The 16,020-nt window shown below is 49.9% G+C and overlaps 1 protein-coding gene across 5 annotated transcripts in view; it reads left to right on the top strand.

Moving 5' to 3' along the window:
- Positions 1-856: 856 nt before the first annotated feature.
- Positions 857-16,020, top strand: part of GPC3 (glypican 3) — a 170,122-nt gene continuing 154,958 nt past the window's right edge. The window contains exons 1-5 of one of the 5 annotated variants that reach the window (XM_087749005.1): positions 857-1,589; positions 6,677-6,926; positions 7,409-7,547; positions 9,364-9,510; positions 14,555-15,421. Coding sequence is in view for 1 of the 5 variants with exons in the window: in XM_087749004.1 (XP_087605130.1) it covers positions 1,562-1,589 (28 nt within the window). In the remaining 4 variants the exon portion in view is untranslated. Of the gene's footprint in view, positions 1,590-6,676; positions 6,927-7,408; positions 7,548-9,363; positions 9,511-12,463; positions 15,422-16,020 lie in introns of those variants that run through there. The other 4 variants (XM_087749007.1, XM_087749006.1, XM_087749008.1 and 1 more) reach the window with 4 other exon arrangements.

The following is a 16,020-nucleotide window of genomic DNA, read 5'->3' as shown; positions in this document are numbered from 1 at the left end:
TCTGGTTTGACTGATGAAAAAAATCTATGTTTGCATTGATATGGAGCAAAAAGGATACAGAAAGATGGGAGAAGAATTTAATCTTTGCTTTCTCTTTCAGCTTATGCAAAACCCCACATCCTTGTTTCGCTTGAAGAAGGAGCAACTTCTACTAAAGCAAAATGTTTATGATGACTATGAAGACCTTATAAATCAGCCCTATAGCTGAAGAATGCTGTGTCTGAGCCTTATCCTTCAATCCAAGAGCAGCACGTGACAGAGCTTCATTGATGGATTAAAAATGTTTTGGTTCTCTTTATCACGATACAGTACAGAAAGGACTGCGAGATGGCTACTCACCCTCTCTTCTGGGGAGACTTCGTGGTCCGTGCTTTATCTGCAGCAAAAGCCGTGGTTAGTTTTGAAGAAAATACATTTAAAACTAACAGTGTTAGGACTGTATCAGCAAAGCTCGGTTCTTCCACCACCAAGCCTGTGTGCAAGCAGCGGGGATGGGAAGGAGCGTTGCTTGCCATTGCCACCTACCTGTGCGATTTTATTAGTACAGTAAATGTAGCATAATACATTTGCATTAACTCTGATCGTTGCGTTGCCACGGCTCTGCTGATGGGCCATTCCCGAGGCAGCAGCGTGGTAAACAGACCTGCTCAGAATTATTTTTATACACCAAAAATCTCTTTTACCCGGTTACGCCTCACTCTCCAACTAAAACATCGGCCTGGCTTGTTTTAGGAGGTGATGACAAGCAGATAAAACGGAATTAGAGCCTCCGCTCGAGTGTGGGCAGGGCTGCAGGGCTGCCTTTAATAGTTCCTCACTTGGGCAGTTTGTGTTGCAATGCTGACGCTCCGGCTGCTAGAAGGCTGTTGGCGGGAGACGGGGATTAGCAGGTCTCTGAACTCTTCAGATGCAGACTTAGACCTGTGCGAGCATCCTGCTCCGCCGACTTAAACTTGCCCGTGCAGCCGCTCCGCTCCAGGTGCCCATGGAAAGCGTTGCCTGTTGGACCCGCTGCTGCGAGAAACCGGGGTAGAAAGCGGTGAGAGGGTGAAACTCTGCTGCTGCTTTTTCAGGCTGTAAAAAATACATGAGCGCCATCTAGACTGATGCCATTTATTGCATTTCCCCCCTCATTTTCTAATGGGCTGTCACAAGTCAGCGTCCCGGTGAGCGAGACGGGGAAGAGTTGTTGGTGCTCGGTTGTGCCGACTGCAATCGAGGAGCTTTGCAAACAGGACCGTTAACCGAAGGGGTTTGGAAAAAGCGGGAAGACGCCTCCCCTGTGGCTCCACGTCCTCCCGCGGTGCTTGGCTGGGCACCAGCCTGTCCCCAGTGTGGCTCAGAGTGACGGTTGCGAGACCTCGGGGACCCTCCTGTCTTCGCGGGAGCTGGTCCCAGGGTTAGAAACTTTGCACCTGCGTTGGGCAGGATTTGCCTCGCTTCAGCTTCCTGCTGTGGGATCCTGCTCTGCTTTGTCCGTGCTGTTAAGAAGCAATAGGCGATCACAACCAGACCCACTTTGCTCGTGTCCCATCGGAAGCTGGGGGTGCTGGCACCGCGGATGCGCGGGCTGTCGGTGCGATGTGCAGGTACGTTACCTCGCTGGGTTTTGGGTTCCTGCAAGCCCCAGGCAGAAGCTACTGCGCTGTGTCCTGTTTGCATGTCGAGGGATCGTGCTTGAGCCGCGAGCTGCAGCCACGTCCCTGTGCTCGTGGCGGGGCTGGCTATGGGCCTTCTTGCTCCTGGCCCCGCAGCATCGCCCACTGCCTGTTGAGTTGCTGTCCCAGCTGTCAAAATGCAGCCGGCATGCTCTGCTCTTTGATGCAGCCGGGTCTTGCACCACGGCTGGTTTTTCAGTGCTGATTTGGAAGATGCATGCACATCACTGATTTAAAAAAAAAGAAAAAGAGTTGGTTGGGGAAGATAGGGCTTTCTCAGATTTCTTACTTGTCCTGGTTTTACTTGTTCTGGATCATGTTGATTCTGGGTAAAGCTTTTATCCCCTGTCACGATAAGCTGAGGCTGCTCCAAGAGGCTGCCCAGAAATCCCTGTATGCGACCTGAGTGGGATTGCCTTTCTGAGCCAAGCCTGCACCCTCACAGAAAGCGTTATCGGAGCTGTTCAAGAAAAACTACTTACTCTTCTGCCCGTAAACTGAAGCAAACGGGGCTTTTCCGTATTTCAGATGCTGGACCCGCTCTGCTGAGGGCTTGCCTTGGCTTTGTGCAGCCTTGCCCCACGCCGGTGCTCCGTGGTGGGAGCGGGTGCTGCAGCCCCGGTGCTGCGCTGGGCACCCCCGGGCTCTGTCAGGGCGCTTGCCCGTGGCTATTCAGGAATTGCCAGACCAGCAAGAGAAGTGGGTGCTGCGGAGGTGGGAAGGGAAATAGGCACAAAAATGAGTGAGGAAAAGCCGTGTGCGACCCGTGAGGGACTGAGCTGTGGGAGATTCTCCCTGAAGGGCTCCTGGCCCTGGCTCCTGCTCCCCTGCCCGGTGCATTCGCTGGACAGTTTAATTAGTCCAAAAATCTTAAGCCTCCTAGTTTTCCATTCGCCACATGAGGGCAGGCTGTTTCTAAATAACTAAATAAAATACAGCGAGAAATCCCCTCCAGCTCCCACAGCTGATAATCTCCAGCCCAAGCCTCCCTCTTGCTCGGGGAGGGCCGGGCTCCAGCCCCCCCAGTCCAAGCCTGTGTGTGCAAAGTCCATCTGAACGCTGTCATCACCCCTGCCCAAGGGAACTGCTCCAGCATTTGCTGGAACTATCTCACTGCTTCATTATTCCTCTGGGCAAACTCCATTTACTCTAATGGCATTAGCTCTGCATAATAAATGCCTTTTCTCATCACCCTGCTGCCGTGCCAGCCGCAGGTTAGCGGCGTTTGCTCACCCCGGCACCCGCATCCACCCCAGCGCGGGGATGCTCTCGGCAGCGCCATGGTGCTGTTGCCCAGCCCCATGGGGATTCACTGCCACGGTCTCGCCCGGCTTCATGGCTCCTACCCACCGGCTCCTGCCTAAGTTAACACAGCTTCCAGTGATTTTAGAGGACAGAGTTAACTGGAGTTCGTGCGATAGTCGTTAATGCTGCAGAGGATGTGGTACTCTGGAAGCTTTCTGCCTCTGGCTCGAGTTTATTTCTCTCCTTAACTCTTTCTTTCTTTCTTTTTTTTTTTTTTTTTTTGGATGGAATTGTAACAGCAAATGCCCAGTGGGAATAGACGGTTTTAAGAAAAAAGCAATATGGATTTGTCAGTGTAGCAAATCATATTCACGGTTTTAAGACTCATGGACTTAAAACCAAAGCAAGGGCACTTGGGGTGTCGAAGGAGGATGCTGGAGGCTTTGTGGCGGGTGCCCTGGGCAGGAGCACGGGGAGCGAGAAGAGGGCCAGGGCAGCCCCACGAGTGGCTCCAAGGAAAGTCCTCGGAGATGTTCCTCTCCAAACCCCTCCTCAGCTGCGCTAACAAATGCTTTGCTCTCGCAGACAGGCTGCAATCTAGGTCTGAGGAAACCCTCCTGCTCACAACCCAGTGTTAGAGTAGCAAACGTCTGTTAACATGTTATATTAGATAAGTGACAGAAAAACAAGAAATGAGAATAAAGCCCAAGCCCCACGGTGGGGCAACGTGATTGCCGGTGGGGAAAAGCCTACCAGATATTATTAATCTTAAAATGTCAGAGATGTCACAGTGACCATAATAAAACACAAGTCCTTATCAGTTTTCTTGAGAACAATGCAGTCAGGAGACGTGATGGGAAACCCCCTCCGTGTGGCTATGTCCTGCTCGCCAAGGGCTTCAACAAATCTGTTGCCCTTTGCAGGTTTTTCAAAACTTCACTTAAAAAAAATTTAAAAAAAAACCCCAGAGGCGGCTGCTGGGGGAAGTGTCCGAGAAGATGCTGGTATTCGGAGCCCTGGCCGTCCTTTGCTATGGGTGAGTCTGTGCCACCCTGCTCCTGCTGCTGGAAACCCATTTCTGCCCAAACCCTGCCTCTTGCGTGAAGCATTTGGGAGGACACCTTGGCTCCATTTGAAGGTTTTATTAGTGTCCTCAACCTGGGTGAGCTATTGCGGCTCTGTGGGAGAAACGTGTCCCCGGCCACAGTCGTATCATGGGCGGAGGATGGGGCAAGCAAACACAACCTGCACCCCTAGCATCCCCTGCTCTTGCTCATCCTCACTTAATCTGACCTCCTCGAGCCTGGGTTTCTCTGCGGTTATGCCAGCGTGACCGCTGGTGTGAGCCAAGTAAATCCTGGGATAGAGGCTGCCGGAGCCAGAGGGGATGCTGGTGCCGATGGGGAGAGAGCAGCACCGGTGCTGCGCCCTGACCGCTGACAACTTTCTTCTCTTCTTCTGCATTTTTTAAAAAAGGCTTCGCCCCCCCCCCCCCGCCCCCATCCAGGGTGTTATAAATAATTGCTGCTGAACTGTTGGGCTTTTACCAGTGTAGAAAGAGGTGGTTTCTTTGGTCGCTTTGTTCTCACTGTTGTGCGTGATGAGCGGAAGGGCAGAAGAGCAGGCGGGGAGGGAGAGGCGATCTCACGCCTCCTGCCAGGCCTGGACGCGGCCACTCAGCCCCGGTGGGGACGGAAAAGTTATTTATCTTGGAAAGTGATTGTTTTCCTCTGCTATCGCTCTCCCGTGGATTTATAGGAGTAAACAGCTGATGGGTCATGATGGAGTTTAAGGATTGAATTTGGAAAAAAACAACCCCTCCATGAGTGTTGTTATCCTGCTAATAATGAGGGGGAAAGAAAAGGCGATGTTCTGCGGGGTGTTATCAGCTGTTGAGATAAAGCCTTGAATCCATTTCGGGTCACCTCCCAGCGTGTCCCTTGGCGGTCCTGCGGCTGGTTTGCCACCAGTGACTGCTGCCAGGGCTGGAGCTGGCCAGGGAAATTCCTCACCCTTTTTGGCCGCTATTGATAGTAATGGGTTAAAATAGCTCTTCAAAGGAAGGCTCCCTCTGTCCCCAAATTCTGGCCACCACATCACCTAGAAAACATGGAGCACTAATTTGAAAAACTGTTATCACAGCGAATAAACTCCTCTGCTAAATATGTAATCATGTGCCAGCAGGCACAGAAATGGGTTAGTTGGATGAAAGAAAAACAGAACTGGGAAGTATTAGCACCTGGCTTGCAGTCGGTGTTCTACTGGTCCCAGAATTTATGCTATAACGGCAACATTTCCACTGTTTCTTGGTACTGGTCCTGCGGGCCGCTTTCCTGCAGTTTGGTCCTGCGGGCCGCTTTCCTGCGGTTCTTTGATGCCACTGCGTCAGGGTCTCTGACCTGATGCCAAGCTCAAATCCAAGGAAATCCGGAGCAAATCTCTTTGCAGTGTTGTGTGAGGTTGGTGGAATCAGAGGAAAACTTTCTAGCCGCTCTGCGGGGAAATCTGGCCCTCTGGCGAGATGCGAGGGCTGAACATCAACGAGAAAATTCCCACCGACTTCAGCTGGGCCCAGATTTGGGTCAGGGGGAGGGGGGTTAAAGGCTCAAAGTGCTGATGCTGAGCTCAGCTCCACCGCCCCGTTTCCAGCACCGGAGTGCTGAGGACTCACCTCTATTTTAGTAGGGTTTAGCCACATTGAATCGAACTATTTTTTGCATGTCGGGTCTGTCGCTGCAGGAGCTGGAGCGCCATCGGGTGCTGCGCAGGCTGATGGAGCCGCTCTCTGGCGCAGCTTGTCCCCGCTCACGGGCGCTTCCCCCTTCCCGTGGGTCGTAGGCTAACAGGTAAAGTGCTGGTTTTCCCCCTCAGCTCCCAGCACAATCAAGAGTTTGGGTATGAAAAGAAACCTGTGTTTCTTTTTGCTAGTTTGGGAATGTCGGTGACCTCTCCGGGTCCGCCTCCGTGGCTCCTTGCGCCTGGCATCAGCCTGATTGTGGGCTGAGCTTAGGATGCGCAGCCTGATGCCAAGCACTGGGATCTGCTGTGTTGCGTGCTGCATGCGATGCTCTACTGCAATTCAGTTCACCTTTAAAATACCTGCAATTAAATCTTAAGACTCATCACTTTTCTGGATCTGACCCTGTGAACATAAAAGGCTCCTCCAGAATGGTGTAAAATGTCCAAGGAGACAGAACAGCTGACCTAATCTTTTTTTTTTTTTTTTTTTTTTTTAAAATCTGTAGATGCACGACCACGGGGAGGAGAAAACCAGGGCAGTTTGTGTATTTATTGCTTGCCAAACCAGCTAGAATTGCTAATGTGCCGCCCCTTTGATGACTGGGTGTAGTGACCATTTTTTAACGTCGCCCCGTAATGGTTAAATACAGTAACTTTCCTTCAGATCAAAAAATCTATGGCACCGATGTCCTTGAGTACTTCGGGATTTGGCTTGCGTTCAGACCGATTCATAAAACGCAGCTCAAAAACTCGCTCAGTGCCAAGTCCGTGGTGCTTCGGCTTGTTTTAGCCAAGATGGGTAGAAGTGATTTGACAAATTCCTGCAACGTCGCGTTGCTCGGATGAGCTGCTGCCCGGGTTGGTGCCTCTCAGGGTTGCGGGGGGCACGGGGGGAGCCCCGGGTGCCTCTCGGACACAGTCCTGCAAACAGGGCGAGCTGCCCAGCCCAGCTCCCTGCTCGTGGCTGGGACTGAGCGGTGCAGAGGGGTTTGGGTGCCTTGCCCAAAACGCACCATATTTGCTTTTTTCCCCAGGCTGTTTTTGGCTGCTGCGTTTGCTGTCTGCCTGAGGCTGTTGGCTGCTTGTTGGTGGCGTAGGGAAGCCGTGAATGGCAAAGCTCCTGCCGGGATCCCCCTCTGCGTGCTGAGCCTCGGGAGACTCTCGCTTTCCAGCTGCTCCATCAGCTTCTGTGGGGTCTCACCTTGTCTCCACCATCATACCCTCGTGACATGGGGAGATGTTTCACTTAGGAGACATCAGACCAAGATCACAACAGTTTTTAGGGTAGGACATCCAGTCTGCTTTGTAACCAGAGGAAGCAAAAGGTGAAAGCCTTGAATAAACCCTCGTAAAAGACTTCAGACCTGTAATTAAATACCGAGCTAGCCTTGGTTTGTTTGGCTATATCACAGTGAAGCTCTTGCAAGTCATAAGGGACCGTCTGAGGTCTCCATGGTAGTTACAGACTCTTCCTCTGTAGAGGCTGTGAGTGATGCGTTTATAGACCATAGCAATCCCGTTGATAGAGATACAGCAAGCCCGGAGCTGGCAGGCTGCAGCTATGGGCTCTCCATCCTTGAAGCGCAGCTGCCCAGAGCAGGGCCCGATCCTGCTGAGCTCCGGCCCAGCTGGTTGCTCTCTTTAACTCAAACCACAAAGCTCAGTACGGTTTTGTCCAAGCGCATCCCAGTGTGGTGTTAGGCTACCACATGCATAAAAGCTGCAAGTGGTGTTAATTTAATCATTATTCTGTGTTTCCACAACAGATGTTGATGTTTCGCTGTTGTCCCAGAATTAAATGTCAAGCTCTTCCTGTTCAAAACTACCACTGAAATGTTCAGGGATTCCATCTGCAGCTGTATTTATAGCTGCCTGCCTGCCTGCTAAGCCAGCATTTCCAAGCAGGTTTGTAAACGGGCTGTGGTGAGTTCGTGTGTGTACTAGAGAGCTGCCTGGGTTAATTAATTCCCTTTCCAGACATTATAACCTATGCAAGCGGGGCAGCTGGAGGGGTAGGTTTTCTTTGAAATCAGTAATTATGCACATTGTGGGACCAACTTCTGGATTTCTGCTGTTGTTGCAACCTGGAAAACAGAAGCAGCATTCAAGAAAGTGCTGATGGGGGATGCAAACGATCCAAACAGGACCGATACGTGATTAATCTGCAGCAAATCATAATCCAAAATCCAGTGCAGAAACACTGGTGCAGCTTTTAATTTTGCATTTCTCACTGCTCACGTTGTTTTAATCTCTAGCTATGTCTCTGAAACCACTTTCCATACTCTCGGCGGCTACTGAAGCACTTTGCTTTCAGTTGAGGGGTCGGGTAAATATCTCCATGCATCACTGAGCCACTACGCACGCTGTGTGCTCAGCATTCGCCCTCCGACACCGAGTGCTGCAAACCGCCTCATCAGATGCAAGCTCTTCCTTGCTCAGCTGTGGAATATTTTTTCAGACCATCTTGCCCTGCTGCCTGGCCGAGGAGTAAATGCTAGTGAGTGCTTTGGGGGAGACACAGCAAGGAGGTGGGATGGAGGGGGTTTCTTCTCATATACAGCCCCTGACCTGCTCTGACCGCTCAGCCGCTGGCATCACCGTGCTGGTGCCAGAGGAGCTATGCCGGGTGGCTTCAGGTGGCCTCAGAGATGGCAAAGCTGCCATGCTTCAGGATTTAGAGGGACCAAAGATCCAGGTGATGTTAATGCCATGCTCGATGGCTTTAGCTGCTGTGGGGTGTGCATAGCCCGTGGTTTGGCAGCCTAAAAGGCAAAGGCAAGGTTTTCTGCCAGGGTGATCTGCTCTTTGCATCCTTCGCCTTTCTGGAGAGAAACCCTGGGTGCAGAGGGGCAGGAGAAGCGTAGCTGGAGCCATGGTTTGCAGGACACGTGCAGCGGAGGAAGGAGGGCTGCATTTTGGAGCAGGGGACACCGAGGGAAGGAAGCGGGCCGGCAAACCCCGGGGTCTCCATCTTGTAACATCTTCAGACTGAATCCAGATGCCTCCAGACCAATACAGATGGGCGAGGGGCAGAGGCAACGGGAGGCAGTTTGACGCTGTGCTGTACAGGAGAGCAGCTAATCCACCCAATGCTGCTGATCTTGGAGATTATGAATTAATGCCTCCTCAAAAAAAGGCCTCAGGTGATTACAAATACTTCCAGAAAAGAGACAAACCTCCTTGGCTGGCCTCAGCCCAACAGTGCCATGAAATCACTTGCAGCTCGGCCGGTTCACACCTGTGATGATCTGGGCCCCGGAGCCGCCTTTTAAATGATAAAGCAGAAAATGTCCCTTTTTTTCTTGGGTGGCAGCTTGCAGGGAGTGTGCTACTTTCAGCCGTATGAGGAATTGTTGAGATTATCAGTCAGAAGCATAGAGAGTCCCTGTTTCTGGAGAGTCTGAAAACAAACAAAGATGGGTAATAAGAAATAATTTGAGGAGGTTTTATTATTATTACATTTAGTGGTAGGGTTGTCTCTTTAATGCTTTATATGTTTTTTCCACACTAGATAGGTGAGCTTATATTACACAGTAAAAAGCTATTAGTTTTCTCAAAAGATTGTCGATTTTCTTTCCAAATTGCTAAATTACATTTTCAGTTTTATGGGAATGCTCTTTCATTTGTGCAAAATCCTGCGCTCAGATGGTTAGGCCAATCTCATCATGCAAGATTATTAGGTGAACTAATTGGATCTGTCTCACTCGTACATTTCTATCAGGAATATCTAATAAATGTGGAAATCCATTTGGAAATGAAGACGGCATCTTCATGTTCTCAGGACCGCGGAGATTTCTGGCGTTGCAGCCGCAGCCAGCGGGAATTAGCTGCTTTCCCGTCGGCAGCTTTGCCAAAGCCTTTTTCCAAGGTATGAGCTTGACCATCTTCATAATTGTCAGAAGTTGCTAAATGATGCAGTTTCCCTGTGGTATTTAATCGATGCTAATCCCGGGACGATGCAGGGACATCTCTCGCACGGTCCATTTGGGCTGTCATCGAGGTAGGTGTGAGGGTGACCTCGGCACTGTAACTGCTGATCCTCTTCAGCCTACTTGTGAATTTATCTCCTCGCTACCCCAGCAAAGCAGAGAAAAACCATTATCCCCGTGTTGCCAATGGAGAAGTGTAGGAGCAAGGCAATGAAGGAGCTCCCAAGGTCGGCCAGTCTGAAGGTGTTTGAGATGGAGCTACGGCTCTCTAAATTCCAACACTTAAATGGTCACCTCTGCTTGCACGTCTTCCCTCCTGCAACACTGCATGGCTGACGCTTAACATACTTAGGGAAGACTATCAGCGACTCCTTTTGTACTGAAGTTTTTCACTTCTAAGACTCCTGCCTGGATTCAGCCAGGGGTTTGCACATAGGCCTGCTTTTAATGGGGTTGCTTTGTAGTTCGGAGTTAAGTCATTTTGCTGAATGGGTCCCAAAAGGTCAGATGCTGCTGGCCAATTTGCAGTGCATTAGTGCTGTGCTCGCGGTGGGGCCCAGGACCTCCCTGTGGCAGGATTTCTGTTTAGTACCGTGTCCTGCGAGTGAGAATCGGTCTGCGTTCCCTCAGCACTCAGTAAAGCCTCATCTGGTGAAAGTCTGCAGAACAAAGTGAACCTTTCATGCATTTACAAGATGCTTGCGCTGGCAGAGTACGTTGGTGTTGGTTCAATGCTTTGTATCATGCAACAACAACAAGGTATTTTGCTCTTAAACTGAATGCACTTTCTTGTTGAATCAGGGTCTTGCTTTCCAGGGGAAGCTAAACCAAAGCCACCCACACTCACCCTGCGAGTACTAAATGCTGGTCCCTGTCAGCATTGGGATAGTTCAATATAATGCTCAACAATTCTCATTTGTGAGAGCAGTTTCTAGTAGAGGCAAACCTCTTTCTCCCTAAGTTCTTCCTGCTTACTCTTGCCCAGGTCACAAACGGGGACAAATCCCTGAAAGGCCGTGGGTAAGACCTGAACGCTGCTTGCTCCACTCTGCTGAAGTCAGCAGGACGTTGACTGCTGGCCTCAGAGAAGGTGCAACGAGAGAAAGGGGGGCACAGGGAGGAAAAGTCACTTGGCTTTAAGCATGTATTGTTTAAATTATTCAGTTTCTCCTAAAACAGCCCATTGAATAATACATTGCGGTCACTTTTATTTCTAAATGCTTGCATTTGGACTGAGGTTAAAATGAAGTCCTAAAACGTCTCTTGTGCTCGGGTTCCTTTGGAGATGCCCACCGAGCAGCGCCCTGGTCCCAGCAGCTCTTCTCCCCCGCGTTTCAAGGCTCTGGTCCTGTGTTTGGGCAGTGCCAGCTCCAGGCGCTGCCCCGTCAGGTCCCCCACACCTCCGGTACCATGAGACTGATTTTAACAACCCCAAAGCACTAAAAATAGCAAGCTCGGGCTTGTTTCTATTTGCTTTCTCCATTGCTGGCCAAGCCCTCTGGAGTAATTTGTCAACAGCTTTATTCCTTCTTCATTAAAGTGGAGTTTTGACCTAATTGCACTAATCCCTGAGTTTATGGAAAACCTTTGAAGTGCCCTACACCAGAGTCACAAAACGGAGCGGTGACAGAGCTCAGCAGCTTGCTCTCCCTTTCTGTCCCATCCTGTCCCCGAACCAGGCACACAGAGAGAGATTTCTGCATTTGAGAATTTCTGCTTGAGACACCCATAGCTCAGGTGTGGGTTTCAGTTTTATTTAAAGGACTGGGGGAGTCAGGAGTAACCAGCTCTGCTTCACACTTATCTGCTTCTCAATTTCTGCTTAATGTTTAATAGTAATAATATAAACAAAACCTCAAACCCCCGAAGAGCTGTTTGAGAGGCCTGACATTTATGCATTGTGTGCAGGAATGATTTAGCATTTAAAAACAAAATAAATCTCTTTATGTAAGGTGGTTCATTATTCTAACTGATTGGAAACAAGACAAACGTGGATGTCTAGTGAGGCTCCTTTTAAAAGAAAACTTCCCTTCTGTCGATATGCTGTCCTCCTCTGCGGAGGGGTGACGTTTCCTCTGAAACCTGGCTGAGCGTCCAGCAGGATAATTAATTGTTGTTTGGGAAATGCCTTCAGATGTGCAACTGTTAAATCTTACTTTTTTTTTTTATTAGATTATTTGGCTTGTGCAAGAAGGATGCAATCTTAATAGCAAAGCCCTCTGAGATCTATTAATGTCCTGGCAGATGCAAGCGAGGATGCTAATAATGAGAAGCCCAATGCGTGCTGAGCTCCAAGACTGGCCAGCCAGGAGGAGCACTCGGACAGCTTCTTGTGTAGCTGCTGCTTGCAGGATTAGGCCATGAAGGCAGCAGGAAAAAAACTGATCAGTGCAAGGTCATGGTCTCCCAAATGTGATGGGCTGGAGCACGGACAAAGGACGAGGGAGCTGCTGATGGCAACGGGCAATGGGACCCCCGCCTCCCGGGCAGAGAAGGGCTCTAGGACACAGCCAGCCACGCTCGGCATGGACATGATGCTGGGAGACCTGGAGCAGTAAAAGCCCAAACAGGCCAAGAGAGCCCCTGGGGAACAGCAGGCGTCTGCGGCAGAGGGGCCGATGGGTGCTGTGCCCTGTTGCGAGCTGAACGTGCAGCCGTTGAATGTCATGCCGCTTCCCCGGCTGCAGGATGAGGCTCACAACAACCCCACAGGTCCAGTGGGAACTTGGAGAAAGCGGCTGTAAAAACAGAAGCTCCTTTGGTTTGCAGTTTTTTCTCCTTGCCATTGTATGCAGTGACCTTTCCTTAATGAGAAAGAAGAGAGTGAGGAGCCCGAAAGGGAGGGAGGGGGAGGAAGAAGGGGCTGGGGGGGGACACAGCCAGTAACAGAGATGTTGTCCATCCTGCTACACAGTGGCTGAACGCTGCGGTAGCCCATCGCTGGCCCCAGAGCCACCCTGTTGTTGATGGAGGCTCTTCATGCTGCTTCACATTGCTTTGTTCCTCCCTTGCCGGGGCTCGGTTTTCACTGGGGCTGCTGCAAATCCACTGGCTCCAGCAATGCCTCCTGATCTGTGTCGGTGAGGGAGAGGAATGCTGCGTCCCTAAAATTTCTTGAGTTATTGGGTATAAAAATTGCCACTAGGTCACCCATCCACTCTTCTACCTGCAAAGTGGTGTTTGAGGAGCAGTCTAACGCTGCTGATACCTTGGAAGAGCCTCATTACCATGCGATTGGAGACAGCTTCTGCATGAGCCTCGCAGAAATACTCCTCTAATATATCTCTTCACAGATTTTTTGCATACAATATTAAGCATTAAAATAATTTAATAAGGCATAAATCAGGTTTTACTGTGCTGCCACTGCACAGGAAAAAAGCACTCCTGGAAAGGCACCTGAATACATCGTGGCCTCCTTTGGAGTGGGAGCAATTTATATATTCAATATAACTTCTGTTGGTTCTGCTGTAAATCCCATCTCAAAGCTTGCGTGCTTTCCGCATCGTACAACGGGACTTCATCAGTGTGTGCAGCCACATGACTCTTACTCGGGCTGCCTGGTCTGCAAAGATCCAATCTTGCTTTGTGTTTAGACCATGCACTGTGCACCACATCGCCTGTTGCTTCAGCTGCTTGCAGAGCTCACTCTGTGCTGGGGCGGGGAATCAGGAGTGCAGCATCTCTCCAGAGTCAAACCCCGAGTGCCTCCCATGCGTGCACCGAAGCTGTCAGTCTCCTTGCTCTGTGCAGGGCTAGCTTGCAGCAGTGCCCTTTATTTTACGTCCCAGTTCCCCCCGCGAGCGGGATGCCCATGGTGTGACAGCCCTGTGTTGGTAATTGTCGGCAGCACTTTATTTTCATAGGTGAACGCTCTGAGCTGATCCCTTTCGGGCTGTCTCCCGGTGGTGTCTCTTCAGTTGATTAATCACCAGGAGATGATAAATGAAAATATCAGCTTGAGAAATGTCTGCCCTGTGCTCCCAGCAGAGGCAGCAGTGCACGGTGAATAGTTTTCTCCCGTCTCTTCTGCTTTGATTCCCTCTGTAGAGCTGCGTCTCAAGCGATTCTCTTGCACTCAGGAGCTCTGCTAGCGTTCAGCCCCGCTCACTGTGAGCTGGAGAAGAGATGGTGTTGCAGCTTGGGCAGTGGTGAGGAGTGCTACGAGCATCCTTCCTCCCTGACGGCCGTGTCCCATGACCAGCATGCCCCAAACTCCGGCACACTGCGTGTTTCAGCCTTTCACGCTGTGCTTTGGGTCCTCCAGAGATGTGGGGTGCATGAAAGAGCTTTTGAGCCACGTCTGCTGTGTCTGTGCATTTTTAGTTTTACAAAGGATGCAAAACTCTTTAGATAACTGGACAGTTAGCTGTAAATCTAGCTGCCCCCTGCAAAACCTGTTTCTTATCCACAGTTAAGAGCTGGTTTGGAAAGGTTTGGGTCTGGCTGGAATTTTGTCTTGTGAAATATTCTGCAATTTCAGAAAGTTTTCTGTCCTATAGTGGGAGAGAAGACTTTTCAAACTCTCTGTAAAAAAAGGGAGGGATCCCCCAGGACTGGAGTGCAGAGATTTTCCATGGCTCTGGGAGGCATTTCTGATGTGAATGTGACTGAAACTGGCACACACTTGCAAAAAAAGTTCCAGTTCTGAAGTGTCTCATTTTTGGATAGGTAAAGTGATTTGTCCGGTTATTCTTGATGTACAGCTCTATTGGCATCTGCAGTGTCTTTAAGTGATGCGTTTCTCTGAAGGCTTCGCTGCTTCTGCTGTGTGATCTGCTCCCAACAAACTCCAGAGAGCTAGTGATTTATTAGCCACTGCTTTTTGGGGTGAGGAAAAGGCTAATGCTTTATGGATCTATCAGCATTCCTGTATGGCACCTGGAATACAATATCCTGCCAAAGAGGAGAGGGATGTCTGCTACCTGGCAATCCATCATTTCTCCCAGTGCCCCATGGCAAATGCACTTTTCTTTTTTCCATCAGATAACATGCGAGTACTGTTATATAGTGAAGAGCTTCTCCCTTCTTCTCCTCCACAAATGGTTATGAAAGCCTGAAAATGCAACTTCTGCAGGGTGCAGAATTAGATGGAAAGGGTCATTTTGACAGCGAGAAGCCATCATTGCCTGCAGCTCTCGGTATCAGCAGGACACGTGAGATCTCAAGCGATGCAGCTGGGCCATAGTCAGCACAACGGGATCACAGCAGGGATGAGAAAGCCAGGCCAAACATGCCCATGTAGGCTGTCAGGTATGTGCCGAAAACACACAGATGTGTCAACAGATGCTCCAGGTTTTTTCTTTTCTCCCCTGCCCCACGGTGATTTCCTCTGCTATAGGCATGGCTCAGCTGACCTTGTCCCCATGGAGCTCATCCATCCCATCCGCAATGGAAGAGTAAGTGAGATGTGTTGATAACCTGGTGAGTGTCTACTGGGGAGTACGAATCCCTCTCCTACGTCTCTCCTTGGCGTTTTAATTGATTCAGGGTTTTCCCAGTGGAGAACTTCATAAGAGCATTTGATAAAATCAGCTACACGCAATCCTGCCTCTCATTACTTATAGGCTTGAGGCAGGTAGATGATTAAGTGAAATTTTTACGGTGTGAGCAGTTGTAACAAGGGAAATTATCATCCTGGATATGAGACAACGACTTGGCTCTTACTACATCTGCTGGCAGACATCTAACCCAGTGACTTTGCCTCTGATCTTGGAGCAAGTCATCTGCTTTCTCCTCCAGGACAAACCTGCACTTGCTACCCTCGGACGTTAAAAGGACAAGTCGCGTGGACGCGCAGCGCTCAGGAAAATCGCTTCAGACTTTCTTTGGGCTGTTGCCATCCTGATGGAGGTGAGGGCGCCTGCAATTGTCACGTGGGGAATGCCTCTGCAGGCATGGGGTGGAGAGCGTCCTCTGGGCTCGGGGACGGGGCTGAAGGTGCTACAGAACACAGCGATATTTTTGGTCCATGGATGGGACGGGATTCACCCCCCATCTCCATCCAGCCGCATCCTTGGGCTTATTACCTCAAGAAAAGTCAGTAATGCCAAAGTGAAAACTGAGGGAAATGAGTGCAAATCACTTGCTCGATTAGAGAAAGTCTTCAGCTAAAATGTGAGCTCTTTTTTTCCTGCCAGTGGACTTCGGGTATAAGCTAAAATAGTGACTGAAAGAAAGGGGTTTGTTTTGTTGTACAGTTGGTTTTGTTGTACGTTTTGTTGTACACTTGGTTTTGTTGTACGTTTCCACAAGCTTTAACTCGCTGCTGACATAACTCCTCGTTGATAAATAAACTTTATTTTTGAAGGGAGTCATTGTCAAGATAACGACAGATCCCACTGTGAAGCCAGATCCGGTAAGGAGCAGTAATGTTGTTTTCTAATTTGGTTTGAAATCTTAAAGCGCTCCCTCATCTTCGCAGAGATACCTAAATGCCGCCTATTTGGCGC

The sequence above is a fragment of the Nipponia nippon genome, unplaced genomic scaffold (assembly GCF_047370975.1).
Source record: "Nipponia nippon isolate SJK-2023a ecotype South Korea unplaced genomic scaffold, ASM4737097v1 scaffold_12, whole genome shotgun sequence".
Taxonomy (NCBI): Eukaryota; Metazoa; Chordata; class Aves; order Pelecaniformes; family Threskiornithidae; genus Nipponia; species Nipponia nippon.
This window is presented reverse-complemented; position numbering and strand designations above follow the sequence as displayed.